The 16,737-nt window shown below is 46.6% G+C and overlaps 1 protein-coding gene across 1 annotated transcript in view; it reads left to right on the plus strand.

Annotated features, from left to right (window-relative positions):
- The window catches only part of edc4 (enhancer of mRNA decapping 4), a 145,215-nt gene that overhangs the window by 37,207 nt on the left and 91,271 nt on the right, over positions 1-16,737 (plus strand). The window contains 2 exon segments of the mRNA XM_038805995.1: positions 3,629-3,809; positions 5,816-5,879. Coding sequence (XP_038661923.1) covers positions 3,629-3,809; positions 5,816-5,879 — 245 coding nt within the window.

A 16,737-nucleotide genomic window follows, 5' to 3' on the forward strand; every position in this document is an offset into this window, starting at 1 on the left:
TCAGCGGCCGGCTCACGTTGATCCAGAGAGGGAAGCTGCTCTCACTGAAACAATCAGCTGGCCGCTGAAATTGACACTGCCGGGGGGGGGGGGGGGGGGAGAAGGGAGGGGGCGGGTGTTGGGGGGGGGAGAAGGGAGGGGGCGGGTGTTGGGGGGGGGGAGAAGGGAGGGGAGAAGGGAGGGGGGCGGGTGTTGGGGGGGGGAGAGAAGGGAGGGGGCGGGTGTTGGGGGGGGAGAAGGGAGGGGGCGGGTGTTGGGGGGGGAGAAGGGAGGGGGCGGGTGTTGGGGGGGAGAAGGGAGGGGGCGGGTGTTGGGGGGGAGAAGAGAAGAGGGGGGGCGGGTGTTGGGGGGGAGAAGAGGGGGAGGGGAGAGGAGGGGGGGGGAGGGGGGGAAGGAGGGGGGGGGGAAGGGGGAGAAGAGGGGGAGGGGGGAGAAGAGGGGAGGGGGGGGAGAGGAGGGGGGTGTTGGGGGGCGGGTGTGGGGGGGGAGAGGAGGAGGGGGGTGTTGGGGGGCGGGTGTTGGGGGGGAGAGGAGGAGGGGGGTGTTGGGGGGCGGGTGTTGGGGGGGAGAAGAGGGGGGGGCGGGTGTTGGGGGGAGAAGAGGGGGGGCGGGTGTTGGGGGGGAGAAGAGGGGGGGGCGGGTGTTGGGGGGGGGAGAAGGGGGGGGAGAAGAGGGGGGGGCGGGTGTTGGGGGGGGAGAAGGGGGGGGAGAAGAGGGGGGGGCGGGTGTTGGGGGGGGAGAAGGGGGGGGGGCGGGTGTTGGGGGGGGCGGGTGTTGGGGGGGGAGAAGAGGGGGGGCGGGTGTGGGGGGAGAGGAGGGGGGGCGGGTGTTGGGGGGGGAGAGGAGGGGGGGGCGGGTGTTGGGGGGGGAGAGGAGGGGGGGGCGGGTGTTGGGGGGGGAGAGGAGGGGGGGCGGGTGTTGGGGGGGGGAGAGGAGGGGGGGCGGGTGATGGGGGGGGAGAGGAGGGGGGGCGGGTGATGGGGGGGGAGAGGAGGGGGGGCGGGGGATGGGGGGGGGGAGGAGGGGGGGGGGGTGTTGGGGGGAGAGGAGGGGGGGCGGGTGTGGGGGGACCCCCCCCCTGCGGGTGTGGGGGGGGGGGACCCCCCCCCCCCCTTGCGGGTGTGGGGGGGGGGGACCCCCCCCCCCCTTGCGGGTGTGGGGGGGGGGGACCCCCCCCCCTGCGGGTGTGTGGGGGGGGGGACCCCCCTGCGGGTGTGGGGGGGGGGGGGGGACCCCCCCCCCCCCCCTGCGGGTGTGGGGGGGAGACCCCCCTGCGGGGGCGAGCCGGAGGGTGTTGGGGGGGTAGAGGGGGCGAGCCGGAGGGTGTTGGGGGGGTAGAGGGGGCGAGCCGGAGGGTGTTGGGGGGGTAGAGGGGGCGAGCCGGAGGGTGTGGGGGGAGAGGGGTCTAGTTGGAGGATGTGGGGGGAGAGGGGGCAAGCCGGAGGAAAAAAAAGAAATTGACACTGCCGGCTGCTCTCTCCCTCCAATCAGAAACATTAAAACTTAAAGTTGGATTGGAGGGAGAGAGCAGCCGGCAGTGTCAATTTCAGCGGCCGGCTGATTATTTCACTGAGAGCAGCTTCTCTCCGGATCAAAGTGAGCCGGCCGCTGAAATTTTAATTGGATCCACGATGGGGGTTTAAAATTTATTTAAAAATCTATGCTAGCGCTTCCCATTGTGAGTCTACGGGGGTCTGACCCCCCCCCCCCCCCCCCCCCCCCCCCCCCGTAGACTCTCAATGGGAAGCGCTAGCATAGATTTTTAAATAAATTTAAAACCCCCATCATGGATATCCGCGGCTCGGTTACAACGCGGGTGGGGGTCTTGGACCCCAACACCCGCGTTATAAAGGGGGACTACTGTATCACTGTCTGAAAAAGGGTGTGACGTTCTATTGTCTCTTTTGGGATTGAGTACAATCCATATAAGAATTCCAGCAAGTGGGTTACTTTGCAATCCCAGCCAATTTTTGCTTGTACATGCTTTTTAAAAATCAAATCTTAGTTAAAAGTTCAACATGTCCGTACCTAATTCGGGGCTATGACCCATTATCCTGATACTGGTCCAGAATAGCCTGCTCTCTGGTTGGCTCTGGAAGGGCAGCATGGTAGCAGAGTGGTTAGCACAGTTGCTTCACAGCTCCAGGGTCCCAGGTTCGATTCCCGTCTTGGGTCACTGTCTGTGTGGAGTCTGCATTTTCTCCCCGTGTGCGTGTGGGTTTCCTCCCACAGTCCAAAGATGTGCAGGTTAGGTGGATTGGCCATGCTAGGTTGCCCCTGAGTGTCCAAAATTGCCCTTAGTGTTGAGTGGGGTTACTGGGTTATGGGGATAGGGTGGAGGTGTGGGCTTGGGTAGGGTGCTCTTTCCAAGAGCCGGTGCAGACTCGATGAGCTGAATGGCCTCCTTCTGCACTGTAAATTCTATGAATGTGCTGCAAGAAATTAACCTGAATTTAATTATGTGGAATAAATTCATTTTCCAGGCTACCTATGCTGATCTCATTCGTTCAAACTAGATATAGATTAAAATCACCCATGATAATTGCAATGTCTTTCTTAGGTCCTATTATTGATTCCTGTATGTTCTGTCCTAAAAGCGCAATTACTGTTCGGAGGCCCAAAAGCTCCTCCCACAACCAACTTCTTCCCAATGTTATTTCTTATCTCTGCTCCAAATGATTCTATATCATGATATTTAGAACTAAGGTAATATCTCACTGTTGTACTAATGTTATTCTCAATTAACAGAGCAATCCCACCACCCTTAGTTTTCTGTACTTCCGACACATCTAGGGGACAATATTTGCACTCCCAGCATTGGTCACTGTGGTAAATTTGAGACCACAGAGAAGGTAGTCAAATGCATTGTTTAAAAGAAGGAACATATTTATACAATAAATAATGAAGTTTAACTATAACAATAACTCAGCAGAACAGTAGTAACAAAAACTGAGAACAGGAACATTTGTAAAACTGGTCTTGCTTATAGGTCTCCCTCTGATAGAGAGCTCCCGAATACTGTACATACTGCAGCATGGAGAGCATCCATGAGCTCCCAAATACTGCAGTTGCAACACATAACTTGCCCTGTCAATTTTATTTGGTTTTAATAATTATTTTTTAATTTAAATTTCCTACTTCATGCATCGAGTCTTGTTTGTGCATTATTTTTTTCTTCAATAAATGTTCTACTTGCCCCAGTTGAAATTTCTTAATGTAAATAGGAAATATTCACCAGCCGTCATTTATCACTTCCCTGTGATGGCTCACTTCAATTTTTGTGTCTCTGAAGTTACACGCTATATAATAGTTGGACTGCTCAGCTCCTCTTAATTTTCGCTTTCTCACCCTGGTTTATAGCCCCTGGTCAGCTGTGATGAATTCTCTCTCACTCTTGCTGGTTAAACCCTCGATCAGCTCTGAATTCTCACTATCTCTTGCTGGTTAAACCCTTGCTCAGAACTGATGAATTCTCACTATCTCTTGCTGGTTAAACCCTTGCTCAGAACTGATGAATTCTCACTATCTCTTGCTTTTTTTATATCCCCTGTTCAGCCCTTGTATAAATATATAAATTACTTTAGTCTGAATGGACCTGTGCTTTGTAATAGCAATTTATCTGTTGCAGGTGTTGTATGTGATGGAGCTACATCAGAACCAGGATGAAGGCAAGGCCCATTTTGTCTCCATATCTGAGTTTTTGCTTACCCACCCAGTGCTCAGCTTTGGCATCCAGGATGTCAGCAGGTGTCGCCCGAGACACACAGAGGTTCTACCAGTTGAGGAAGAGAGTGACAGTTTAAATACAGGTCAGTAAACAATTAAGGATACTCTCCATGTGCTTTTTAAAAAAAAAATAATAATAATTGCATATGTTGCAGTTTAATATTTTAGCATACAAGAAAGGAAACCAGCAACCAGACACATGCTGGGATTTGGATGCATGTTTCACCACACAGTTTATCATTTGTCGAGAGTTTGTCCTCTTGCATACGGTTTTCAGACTGATGAGGCAGGCAGCTAGCCAGCCTGATCCTCGGATGCTATTGTGCTGCTCTTCTGCCAATTGACGTGCATTTACCGATGTTTATGTTGCCCTCCACTGGGGAATATTGTCACCTAGGATTTAGTTGTGCTTGGGGATTTTATCACGGGAAGCAAAGCACAGTAAAACTGCAACAAAACACTAACAATTCTTTATGAAGTCACTAAAATTTATGGCATGAGAAATTAACTTATTTATACATAACAACAGAGATACGATTCGTACTTTTTTGATGATAATCTCATCCATCAGCCAATTCTGAACATGTATATGTTATCAGAACAAAGTTTTCTGTTCCTGCTGATAAAACTAATCACTGGATTTTTAAAAAAATCCCCTGAAATGTTATTGTTTGTATTGGAATATACTTTGTCCCTGATAAATTACAGATCTCTTCAGAAAACCTATCCAGCTTCTTTAGCAGCAGTGAAGTTGTGTCTTAAACCATTTTTATTTTTGCAACCTACTACTGTTTCTTAACAATTGCCACAGGAAATATGTAAATACATAGCTTCTGTAAACTTGAAAATACTTTAAAATCAGGTTTTAAAACTCGAGCAGGGGAATTGGACAGACTAGATTTCTCTACAGACAGCTGGCAAGGGCTCATTGAGTAGAGTTTTTAAAAAATAATAATTTATGGAATGTGGGCTTCTCTGGCTAGGCCAGCATTTATTGCCCATCCCTACTTGCCCTTCAGAAGGTGATGGTGAGCTGCCATCTTGAACCGCTGCAATCCCTGAGGTGTAGGTACACCCACAGTGCTTTTGGGGTGGGAGGGAGTATCAGGACTTTGTCCCAGCACCAGTGAAGGAACGGCGATATATTTCCAAGTCGGGGTGAGTGACTTGAAGGGGAACTTCCAGATGTTGGAGTTCCCAGGTATCTGCTGCTCTTGTCCTTCTAGATAGTAGCGGTTGTGAGTTTGGAAGATGTTGTCGAAGAAACCGTGGCGAATTATTGCAGTGCATCTTGTGGGATGGTACACACGGCTGCTACTGTTCGTCGATGGTGGAGGGTTTGAATGTTTGTGGAAGGGTTGCAATCAAGTGGGCTGTGTTGTTTTGGATGGTGTTGAGCTTCTGGAATGTTGCTGGAGTTGCACACATCCAGGCAAGTGGAGAGTATTCCATTACACTCCTGACTTGACTCTGTAGAGTGGCTTCCTTCTATGTCATTATGCATCTATGACTCAGAATTCACAATTCCCAGTCCTCACGTGAGGGAGAATTAATTAAGTGACCTGTTCTCAGGGTTTTGCTTCATTCACCTGATGCTCTGTCACTTGATCATGGAGTACATTCAAAAAGTAAATAGGACAGTATCCTTGATAAACAATAATACAAAAGAAAATACTATGGTTTCTGGAAATTTTAAATACAAAAATTGCAGAGAATACTCAACAAGTCGGGCAGCATTTGTGGAGAGGACTGGTTTCAGTTCTGATGAACGGTCAGCTTGATTTTCAGTATTAATCTCACCATAGATGCTGCCTGACCTGAGGATTTCCAGCATTTTTGTTTTCATCATTGATAGTTAACACCTGCTGACTCACGTTTGTAGAATTAAAACATCAAAAGGAATGGGGAACAAATTGGAGAGTGACATTGACATTGGACTAGACGGTTCATGTAATGGTGAACTAAAGGACAAAATGGATTGTTTTTATGCTGCAGTATTTCCAATATTTTTGCTTCCTTGCTCTGTGATGTTGCAAAGCTGTTGTTCCTGTTGTGCACTATTTCTTACTCTTTATTTTTTTCTTGGCAGAAGGAACTGCTGGCCCTGTTGAATCTTCAGTGGTGCAGATAAAATTATACTGTGTACACACCAAGTAAGTGGCTGAGGTAACAATATTAATTGCTTATTGTCACAAGTAGGCATCAATGAAGTTACTGTGCAACGTCCCTAGTCGCCACATTCCGGCACCTGTTCGGGGAGGCTGGTACGGGAATTGAACGCGCGCTGCTGGCACTGTTCTGCATTACAAGCCAGCTATTTAGCGCACTGTGCTAAACCAGCCCCATGTTAAGGATTCTTTAAGTTTATTGGTAACTTTTTGAGCTGCAGATGGATACCAAGTCAGAGCTATTTTGTTCTCTTGTAGTTTAGGCTAATATTTTTTTTTTTTAAATAAACAATTTTATTGAGGTAGTTTTTGGCTTTATAAACAGTTACAGACATCATCAGAAAGGAAGCAAAAAAGGCAAAAATGTGCAAACATCCACGTACTTTCAATACTTCCACCGTAACATATTGCACAAGCCCGCTCCCCTCCCACCGGTACTACCCGCCATATTTTCCCTCCTACTCTACTCTACCCCCCCCTCTGCTGACGCTCACAAAGAAGTCAATAAATGGTTGCCACCTCCGGGTGAACCCCTGCACAGAACCCCTCAAGGCGAACTTAATTTTTTCCATCCCCAGGAAACTCGTCATGTCCGCAAGCCACCACTCAGTCTTCGGGGGCTTTGAGTCCCTCCACGCCAATAATATTCGTCGCCGGGCTATCAGGGAAGCAAAGGCCAACACATCGGCCTCTTTCTCCCCCTGGACGCCCGGGTCTTCCGAAACCCCAAAAATTGCCACCCCTGAGCTCATCACCACCCTTGTTTTTAGCACCTCGGACATGACCCCCGCAAATCCCTCCCAGTACCCCCTCAGCTCAGGGCATGCCCAGAACATGTGAACATGGTTCGCTGGTCCTCCCGCGCACCTAGCGCATTTGTCCTCTATCCCGAAAAATTTGCTCATCCGAGCCACCGTCATATGGGCCCGGTGAACGACCTTAAATTGGATCAGCCCGAGCCTAGCACATGTCGCGGTCGAGTTTACCCTACTCAGGGCCTCTGCCCACAGCCCATCCTCCATTTCCCCGCCTATCTCCTCCTCCCATTTAAGTTTCAGTTCCTCTGTCTAGGACCCTTCCTCCCTCATGAGCACCTTATAAATACCCGAGACTCTACCCTCCCCTTCATCCCTCCCAGAGACTATTCTGTCTAGGATCCCCATTGGCGTTGTTGCACGTTTTACTATGGGTGTAAAACGCGTTTATTGGAGTGTATTAACACGCCTCCGTTTAAAGGCCGTGTGCTTAACACCACTAGGCTCTATGTATGTATTTTCAGCTCAGGAGTTGCCAGATGCCGTATAGACACCTCACAAATATTCCAAGGTCAGGTTCAAAGTAATAAAACGATACACCGATTAGTAAGTTCCAAACGATCAATATTTATTATACAATTATAATAAATACGCATGCACACGCTAAGGGACTAAGCTATGACTAAACTAAGCAATCAGAATACTTAACTAAACAGGAACAGGCAAGGTCAGGGAGCGAGGCCTTCGTTCCGGTCTTGGTCTGCAACCTTCAGAGAGCGTGCTGGTCACTGGGGGTCTAGTGGGCCTGGTTCGCGTAGCGAGCGTCGTATTGGCACTTACGGTTCGGCGGCTGGTGCTCAACGGCTGGAGTCAGGATACAGGTTGGAGTTCTTGGTCAAAGCCGGAGCACGAAACAACAGACAGACCCCCACCCATGGTCCTATCTTTTATAGGGGTCCCCAATGTCCTTGCCTTTTTCTGGGCGGGCTTTACCTTCAGGAATCGATTGGATCACTCCCAATCGATATCTTTTGAATTCCTCCAATGTGAGGGTCTCTCTTGATGGCGGGGGCGGTTTCTATAGTGGATACTTCTGGTGCCGCTCTGTCTGGACATCCACTTAAAGTATCTTATTCAAACCCAAATGTTGCCATTGTGTGTGCCTAGATCTGGACTGCCTCATTAGTATGTAAAGCGTTTTGCCATTATCACCTCTGGTTTGAGATCTTCCACCTGGCCAGAAACTAGTTTTGCTGCTTGCAAAATGCTAATGAGTGTTTGCAGGCTGCTGCCTTGGCTAAACTGCTTTTCCCTGCAGTCTTAGCGATTCTCCATTTTGTTTAGTTCAGTGTCCATTTTAGGTGGCTACAGTGGCTACAGCGTGATGCGTGGGAAAGATGGGACCTGTCTACGAACAAAGTCCCGCAACTGTAGGTATCTAAAATCATTTCCCCTTACCAACCCAAATTTCTCCTCCAAGCTCCTCAAACTCGCGAATCTCCCTTCCAGGAACATATCACCCACCCTTCCCGCCCCTGCTCGCCGCCATACTCGGAACCCCCCATCCATTCTGCCGGGGGCAAACCGATGGTTGTCGCAGATTGGCGCCCAGACAGACGCCCCCATCTCCCCCACATGCCTCCTCCACTGGCCCCATATCCGCAGGGTCGCCACCACTACCGGGCTGGTGGTGTACTTGGCCGGCGGCAGGGGTAGAGGAGCCGTGACCAGGGCTTCCAAACTGGAGCCCCTGCACGAAGCCGCCTCCACCCGCTCCCAAATAGACCCCGTACCCACCATCCACTTCCTTATCATAGCGATGTTGGCCGCCCAGTAATAATTGACCAGACTCGGCAAAGCCAGCCCTCCCTTGCTGCGGTTCCTCTCCAACATCGCCTTCTTCACCCGCGGAGACTCCTGCCCAGACAAAGCTCATGATCAGCCCGTTAACTCTTTTGAAGAAGGACTGTGGGATAAAGATCGGGAGGCACTGAAAAATAAACAAAAATCGAGGGATGATTGTCATCTTTACAGTCTGCACCCTCCCTGCCTAGGCTAATATTTATGTCTGAAAATGGATTATGGAGTGTATTAATTCCTCTTAAAGCTTGAAAAGCTAAGAATAGTACCCTTTAAAGTATTGTGCAAAAAGAGTTACATTTGAATGGGGCTTGGCTGTGGGCTTTGTATATATCACTGCATGTTTCATCTGCTGAAGCTGTAGCCTGGGTTAGTTTTTTTTTTGTTCAGAGTTATACATGCGAGAGCCGCTCTCTTTATTAAATATTTTTTAACCAACCATTTGTGAGAAATACATGAATACTTGAATGCAACTGGCCTTTCTTACCTTTGGACTTGTCTTGTGTTGTTTCTGGTTTGGGGTATGGCTGACAGGAATATAACAAAAACAACTCATTTGAAATGCTGCAAAATGAATATTTTGATCTCCTAAGTCAGATTATTAGAAGTAATTTCTGAATATGTTATTGTTGAAATGAACAAACATTAATCTCAGACATAACCATGCTCAGAAATAAATAGTTTTGCCTTCCTCCCAAACTAAATATATTGACTTATGCTGAAACGTGACCCTCAAAAACTTCACTCAACTAGCCATTTGGATATTAATTAACATACAGTAGTAAACTGAAAACACTTCTTTACTCAGAGTGGTGAATGTGTGGAATGATCTGCCGGGAAGATCAGTGGGAGAAAAATAAAAAGGCTTATTCAAAATGCAGTTAGATACGGAAAGATCAAGTATGGGAAGTTAGTGCTTCATTGAGTTAAAAGCCTTTCTCACCTTAGCTGCCTGAGCACACACGAAAGACAACTCTGATGACGGACTTTTTGTCTTTGAGGAAGTGAGGTGATTTGCAAACTAACACTTGATGCCTGTGTTGCACTTTATGGCAGAAGTTGCTGAATAGTGATCAGACATGTGAACCCTGGCATATATTTCTGACCCAGCCAAGGGCACTGAGATCTACCCAACTACCCCAATGCCAAGGCATTGGAGTCTGTTAATTCAGCACATATTGGGGTTGAATTTGACATCGTAGCATTATCTAAGTTAACTGACCTCTTGGTAGAGCTTTCATGTATGATTGAGAGAAACTGGCTTAATCCTAAGGCTGACGGTGAGACTGGGAAGGATATTATTCCTAATTATTTAAACAAGAATCCTCGAATAAGGTAAAGAATCATAGGATGTTAATTTTGTTTGAAACAATTTACTGCCTTCTACTTTTGGCCCCTCTTCTACTTTAGACCTTAGGCACTGTTTGTTCGTTAAATTATTTGGCTATATGGTCACTGGTCATCACTGGTGAATCCAATAGACTCCACAGGCGTTCTCTTTCAGCAGAGATTTCTGGGTAGCTATCTAGAACTTCTCCCTCAATGCAGATCAACTATTAGCAGAGCCCAGCAATTAAACCTGGTTTAAGTTACTCAAAGTTAGACTGGCATGTTTCCATTTTGTAATTTAATTGAACCCAAGTTTTGTTGGTGTTTTCCATATGAGCATGAGCCCAAATCCCATGCTCCTGCTCTGCTCCTGCATGTCTTAACTCCCTTTTTCTTAAACTGCCTTCGTAACGAATTGTTAAATGTTGACGTTGAACCTGTTTCAGTCGCTGATTGTGGTAGCCCGTTCCACAGCCTGTTTTGCTTTAAAGAAAAGTTTCTCTGGCATCTGTGGGAAATCTCTTGCATTTTACTTTAGATCTATGCCTTTGCACTAGATGCATCAATCACTAGAAACAGCCTGTTTCTATGTACTGTGGCCACATTCCTTAATAATTTCAAGCACGAGCGAAAAAACTTTCATCTTCTGACAAAAATAATCCCAGTTTTTCAAGTAAATATATGAATTATCATGAGTGAGTTTTCCTTTGTTTGAAGGACAATAATCTGTACTGGACTATAGTTTTGATGCATACAAACAAGGAGCAGGACATTCAGCCCCTTGAGCCTGCTCCAAATAACGTCATGGCTGTTCTGAGTGTAACCTTAAGTCTGCATCCCATCTACTCCCGATAACCTTTCACCCCCTTGCTTACCAAGAATCTATCCACCTCTGCCTTAAAAAATATTCAGAGACTCTGCATTCACCATCTTTTCAGGAAGAGAGTTCCAAAGAGACAAAGAGACTCGACGCTGAGTAAAAAAGCTATCTCCATTTTAAATGGACGATCCCTTATTTTTAAATGGTGACCCCTAGTTCGAGATTGTCTCACAGGAGGAAATATTCTCTTCACATCCACTCTGTCAATACCCCCCAAGATCTTGTATGTTCCAATCAAGTTGCCTTTTACTCTACTGAACTCCAGTGGATATAAGCTTAGGCTGTCCAACCTTTCCTCTTAAGACAACCCACTCCCATTCGAGGTGGTAGCCTGGTAAACCATCTCTGAACTGCATTTACACCTTTCCTTTAATAAGGTGGCCAATACCGTACACAGTGCTCCAGATGTGATATCTCAATGCCTTGTACAACGGAACAACTTTCCTACTTGTGCTCAATTCCCCTCACAATAAATGGTAACATTCTATTCGCTTTCCTCATAACTTGCTTTACCTGCGTACTAGCCTTTTGAGATTCATGCACTCGGACACCCAGATTCCTCTGCACCGAAGAGCTTTGCAATCTCTGACCATTTAGGTAATATAACTTTTTTTTATTCTTCCTACCAAAATGGACAATTTTGGATTTTCCCACATGCCAGATAGAAAATGTTGGGAGGTCTAGAAAAGTGTAGTTGTAAGGAGAAATTGGGTAGGTTGGGGTTATTTTCCTTGGAACAAAGAGATCTGAGGGGTGACTTAATTGAGGTGTACAAAATTAAGGGGGAAGAGATAAGGTAGACTGGATAAATTGTTTCTCTTGGTGTAGAATTTAGAGCCAGGGGACATAGATTCAAGATAAGTGGCAGAAGGTGCAGAGGGGACATGAATTTTATACAGTGGGTAGTGAGAGTCTGAAATTCGCCGCCCGAGTTGGTTTTGGAGGTAGAGACCCTAAACTCTTTTTTTTTTAACAGGTACCTGGATCTGCACCTTAAGTGCTCTAAGCTACAGGCCCATGGACCGAGTGCAGGAAGGTAGATTTAGAAAGGGCACCTGGGTGTCCTTGGGCTGGCATGGACAAGATGGGCCGAATGGCCTCTTTCTGTGCTGTAACTTTTCATTGATTCTTTGATCATATTCCACTTGCCAGACCGTTACCTATTCACTTAATCTATATATTTTTGTAGCCTCCCGTGTCCTCTTGAAAACTTACTTTCCTATCTATCTTTGTGTCATCAACAAATTTAACAACCGCCCCTTCAATCCCTTCATCCAGTTATTTATATAAATTGTAAACAGTTGAGGTCCCCAGCAGTGATCCCTGTGGCACACTTGTTACATCTTGCCAACCTGAAAAAGACCCATTTTTGTCTACTGTTTCCTTCTAGCTAGCCAATCTCTTATCCATGCCAATATGTTACCTCCTATAACAAGCTTTTATTTTCTGCAATAACCTTTGATGTGGCACTTCATCAAATGCCTTTTGTAAATCAAAGTCCAGTATATCCACCAGTTCCACTTGATCTGCAGCACATATTATTTCCTTAAACTTGTTCAAACATGATTTCCCTAGGGCAGCACGGTGGCGCAGTGGTAGCACTGCAGTCTCACGGCGCCGAGGTCCCAGGTTTGATCCTGGCTCTGGGTCACTGTCCGTGTGGCGTTTGCACATTCTCCCCGTGTTTGCGTGGGTTTCGCCCCCACAACCCAAAGATGTGCAAGGTAGGTGGATTGAACACGCTAAACTGCCTCTTAATTGGTAAAAGTGAATTGGGTACTCTAAATTTATATTTAAAAAAAAAAACATGATTTCCCTTTCACAAAACCACGTTGACTGCCTCATTGTCTTGAGCTTATCCAAGTGCCCTATTTCCATAAAATTCCCGACAGTGCAGAAGGAGGCCATTCGGCACATCGAGTCTGCACCTCCAAAAGAGCACCCTATCCAGGCCCAAGCTCTATCCCCATAACCCCGCAATCTTTTGGGCATGAAGGAGCAATTGAGCATGACCAATCCACCTAATCTGCACATCTTTTGAATTGGAGAGGAAACCGGAGCACTCGGAAGAAACCCACACAGACATGGGGTGAATGTGCAAACTCCACACATACAGTTACTCAAGGTCAGAATCGAACCTGGGTCCCTGGCGCTGTGAGGCAGCAGTGCTAACCAGTTGCCCCTCTGCTGCCCACTTTTTAAATAAAAACTTCTAATAGTTCCCCTATGACAGATGTTAAGCTAACTGGCCTGTAGTTTTCTGCTTTGCGTCACCGTCCCTTTTTGCATTGTCCTTTCATAGAGCAGAGATGAACATCTATTGGCTAGGTGCTATTTCAGAGTTGTATTTTACCCACTTGTCTAAATTTACTTGAATGCAGAACCTATTTTCTAGGATCGGCATGTTCGATTGCAATGTTTGATCACCAGTTTGTAGATTTTCCATATTCCCTCCTTTTAAATTCATAATTTTTTTGATGGAGTCTCTAATGATAAATAATGACATGCCGGAGAACTGGCGGATAGCCAATGTGGTATTACTCAAGAACGGAAGAAGGGCTAAACTAGGAAAGTACAGGTCAGTCAATCTGACTGACCTGTACTTGGGGCAGCAGGGTAGCATGGTGGTTAGCATAAATGCTTCACAGCTCCAGGGTCCCAGGTTCGATTCCCGGCTGGGTCACTGTCTGTGTGGAGTCTACACGTCCTCCCCCTGTGTGCGTGGGTTTCCTCCGGGTGCTCCGGTTTCCTCCCACAGTCCAAAGATGTGCGGGTTAGGTGGATTGGCCATGCTAAATTGCCCGTAGTGTCCTAATAAAAGTAAGGTTAAGGGGGGGGGTTGGGTTACGGGTATAGGGTGGATACGTGGGTTTGAGTAGGGTGATCATGGCTCGGCACAACATTGAGGGCCGAAGGGCCTGTTCTGTGCTGTACTGTTCTATGTAATCTAACCTCAGTGATAGGGAAACTATTGGAAACAATTCTGAGACCCCGAATTACTCTGCAGTTGGAAAAGCAGGGACTAATGAAGAGTCTGATCACTTGATTGAATTTTTCGAAGAGGTGACCAGGTGTGTAGATGAGGGTAATCCATTGGACTTCCACAAGGCTTTTGATAAGGTCCCACATGGGAGATTGATAGTAAAGATAAGAGGAAATGGGATCCAAGGAAATTTGGGAAATTGGATCCAGGATTGGCTGAGTGGCAGGAAGTAGAGGGTGTTGGTCGAGGGGTATTTTTCTGACTGGAAGCCTGTGTCCAGTGGGGTCCACAGGGATCAGTGTTGGGGCCCTTTCTGTTGTGGTTTAGAATGATTACATTTATGATTTTGACATGAATGTAGGAGGATTGATCAGTAAGTTCGTGGATGTTACAAAATTTGGAACAGTGGCAAATAGTGAAGAGGATATATACGGGCTGGTAAGATGAGCTGATCAGTGGCAAATGGAATTCAACTCGGGCAAGTGTGAGGTGATGCACTTGAGCACGACAAACAAGGCAAGGGAGTGCATGATGAACGGCAGGACCCTGGGAAGCACCAAGGATCAGAGAGACCTTGGTGTTCATGTACATTGGTCCCTTAAGGTAGCAGGGCAGGTAGGTACAATGTTTTTTATATACATATTTTACATTTGTACAGGAGATGCTTCAGGGTTATTATTTACAATTTACATGTTTTTCCTTCATCGGCACTCCCCTCCCCTTTTCTGTTATTCGGGCTCCGTCTTAGGCTCTTTGTTCTGCTGTAGATGTTACTTATCACCTGCTGCTCTTGGCCTTTTCCTCTGCTTCTGCCTTCTCTGTGGCATCTCGAACTCCCATTCGAAGGCATGCTGTACCTATTCTTTCCCTTTCTTACTTGTGGGTGAAACAAGTCCGAATTTTCGGGCTAAATTCATCTAAAAGTGCCTAGTTGATTGTATTTTGGAGGAGAGCCACCTGATGTGCGACTGCCCAGCACATTTCCGTCACCAGATGTCCGTAGGTATAATGGTTAAAAAGGATATATTTGCCCCTATTAACCGAGGCATAGCGTTTAAGAGCAAGGCAGTTATGCAGGAATTGTATAAAAAATTAGTTAGGGCAGCATGGTGGCGCAGTGGGTAGCACTGCAGCCTCACGGTGCCGTGGTCCCAGGTTCGATCCCGGCTCTGGGTCACTGTCCGTGTGGAATTTGCACATTCTGCCCGTGTTTGCGCGGGTTTCGCCCCCACAACCCAAAGATGTGCAGGTTAGGTGGATTGGCCGTGCTAAATTGCCCCTTAATTGCAAAAATGAATTGGGCACTTTAAATTTATTTATTTTTTAAAAATTGGTTAGGCCACAGCTAGAGTATTGTGTGCAGTTCTGGAATCTACATTATCGGAGCGATGTGATAGCACTGGAAAGGGTGCAGAGGAGATTTACCTGGGCTGGAGGATTTTAACTATGAAGCGAGATTGGATAGATTGGGGTTGTTTTCCTTGGAGCAGAGGAGACTGAGGGGGGACATGATTGAGGTGTATTTAAATTATAGAGTAGACAGGAAGACACCTCCTTGATGGAGGGTTCAGTGACCGGGGGGCAGGAGGTTTTGAGGGAATGAGGAAAAATGTTTTCATCCAGAGAGTGGTGGAGGCAGAGACCGTCATATAATTTAAGAAGTATTTAGATGCGCCCTTGTGATCCCAAGGCATACAAGGTAATGGGCCAAGTGCTGGAAAATAGGAAGGGAGCACTTCGTTGGTTGTTTCTGACTGGCGCAGACTGGTGGGCTGAAGGGCCTTTTCTGTTTGTACACATCTATGAATCTAATGGCTGCTACGTGTTACTACTGGTAGTTTCAACCTAAAACAATAGATCAGTCAGATTCAACTGTGGTGAGAATGACTTGTTTAATTGGTGATTATGCTGTAATGTAATAATGCATGCAATCTCGTGAATGCTGGCTACTTACTGCAGCAGAGCCCTCCCAATCAAATCTTAAGGTTCTACTTACTGTTAAAAGTTTTGAAATTTGGCCAGACGCTGGCGCAGTGATTAGCACTGCTGTCTCATGGGTTTGATTCTAGCCCTGCGTCACTGACTGTGTGGCATTTACACATTCTCCCTGTGCCTGTGTCTGTATCTGTCTCACCCCAGAACCCAAAGATGTGCAGGGTAGGTGGATTGGCCATGCTAAATTGCCCTTTAATTGGAATTTTTTTTTTTAAAGTGTGTGCGTCCTTGCATGCATATACCTGTGTGTGTATGTCATTGTGTGCATGTGTGAGCTTGTTTGTGTGTCTCTGTCCATAGAGGAAGAGGGGGTAACATTTAAAATTTTTTTTCTAAATTTAAGGTTTATTTTCCAACTTAAACGTTACTGTTGAACATGCTCCCACTTTATTTCTGTAACAAATTGCATTGAATGAAATTATCCCCTCAAGTGAGTTCATGAGCTCAAGCAATTGGGGTGTGATTTCATCTCCTTCGAAATGAACATTGTATCTTCATTATGCTTTCCAAACATGTAAATAGCAAGGTGTGTAGCAGATTTAACCTCATTCTGGTTGTTAGGAAAATGTCAGAAGTAGATTTCGAGAACATGTATTTTGTCCTCCCTAATCTTGAATTGCTGGTACTGTTCCACTTAAAACATTTTATTCTTCAAAACCAGTTTTAATATCAAAAATATTGCTTTTGATAGTTACTTGACATAATGGGGCATTCTTGGATAGGTCTTCTTAGAGGGGCTGGTTTAGCACATGGCTAAAGAGCTGGCCTTTAAAGCAGACCAAGGCAGGCCAGCAGCACGGTTCAATTCCCGTACCAGCCTCCCCGAACAGTCGCCGGAATGTGGCGACTAGGGGATTTTCACAGTAACTTTATCTGAAGCCTACTCGTGACAATAAGCGATTTTCATTAAGGTATTCTGAGGCAATACAGTTACTTCCCTCTATCAGCCCTAGACCATACGCACTCTCAAACTGGATTATCATGCACCCTGGCGGTTACCATTTTTTTAACACCTGAAGCTGTTTAGAAATTTGCATTACA

Source organism: Scyliorhinus canicula, chromosome 9, assembly GCF_902713615.1.
Source record: "Scyliorhinus canicula chromosome 9, sScyCan1.1, whole genome shotgun sequence".
Lineage (NCBI taxonomy): Eukaryota > Metazoa > Chordata > Chondrichthyes > Carcharhiniformes > Scyliorhinidae > Scyliorhinus > Scyliorhinus canicula.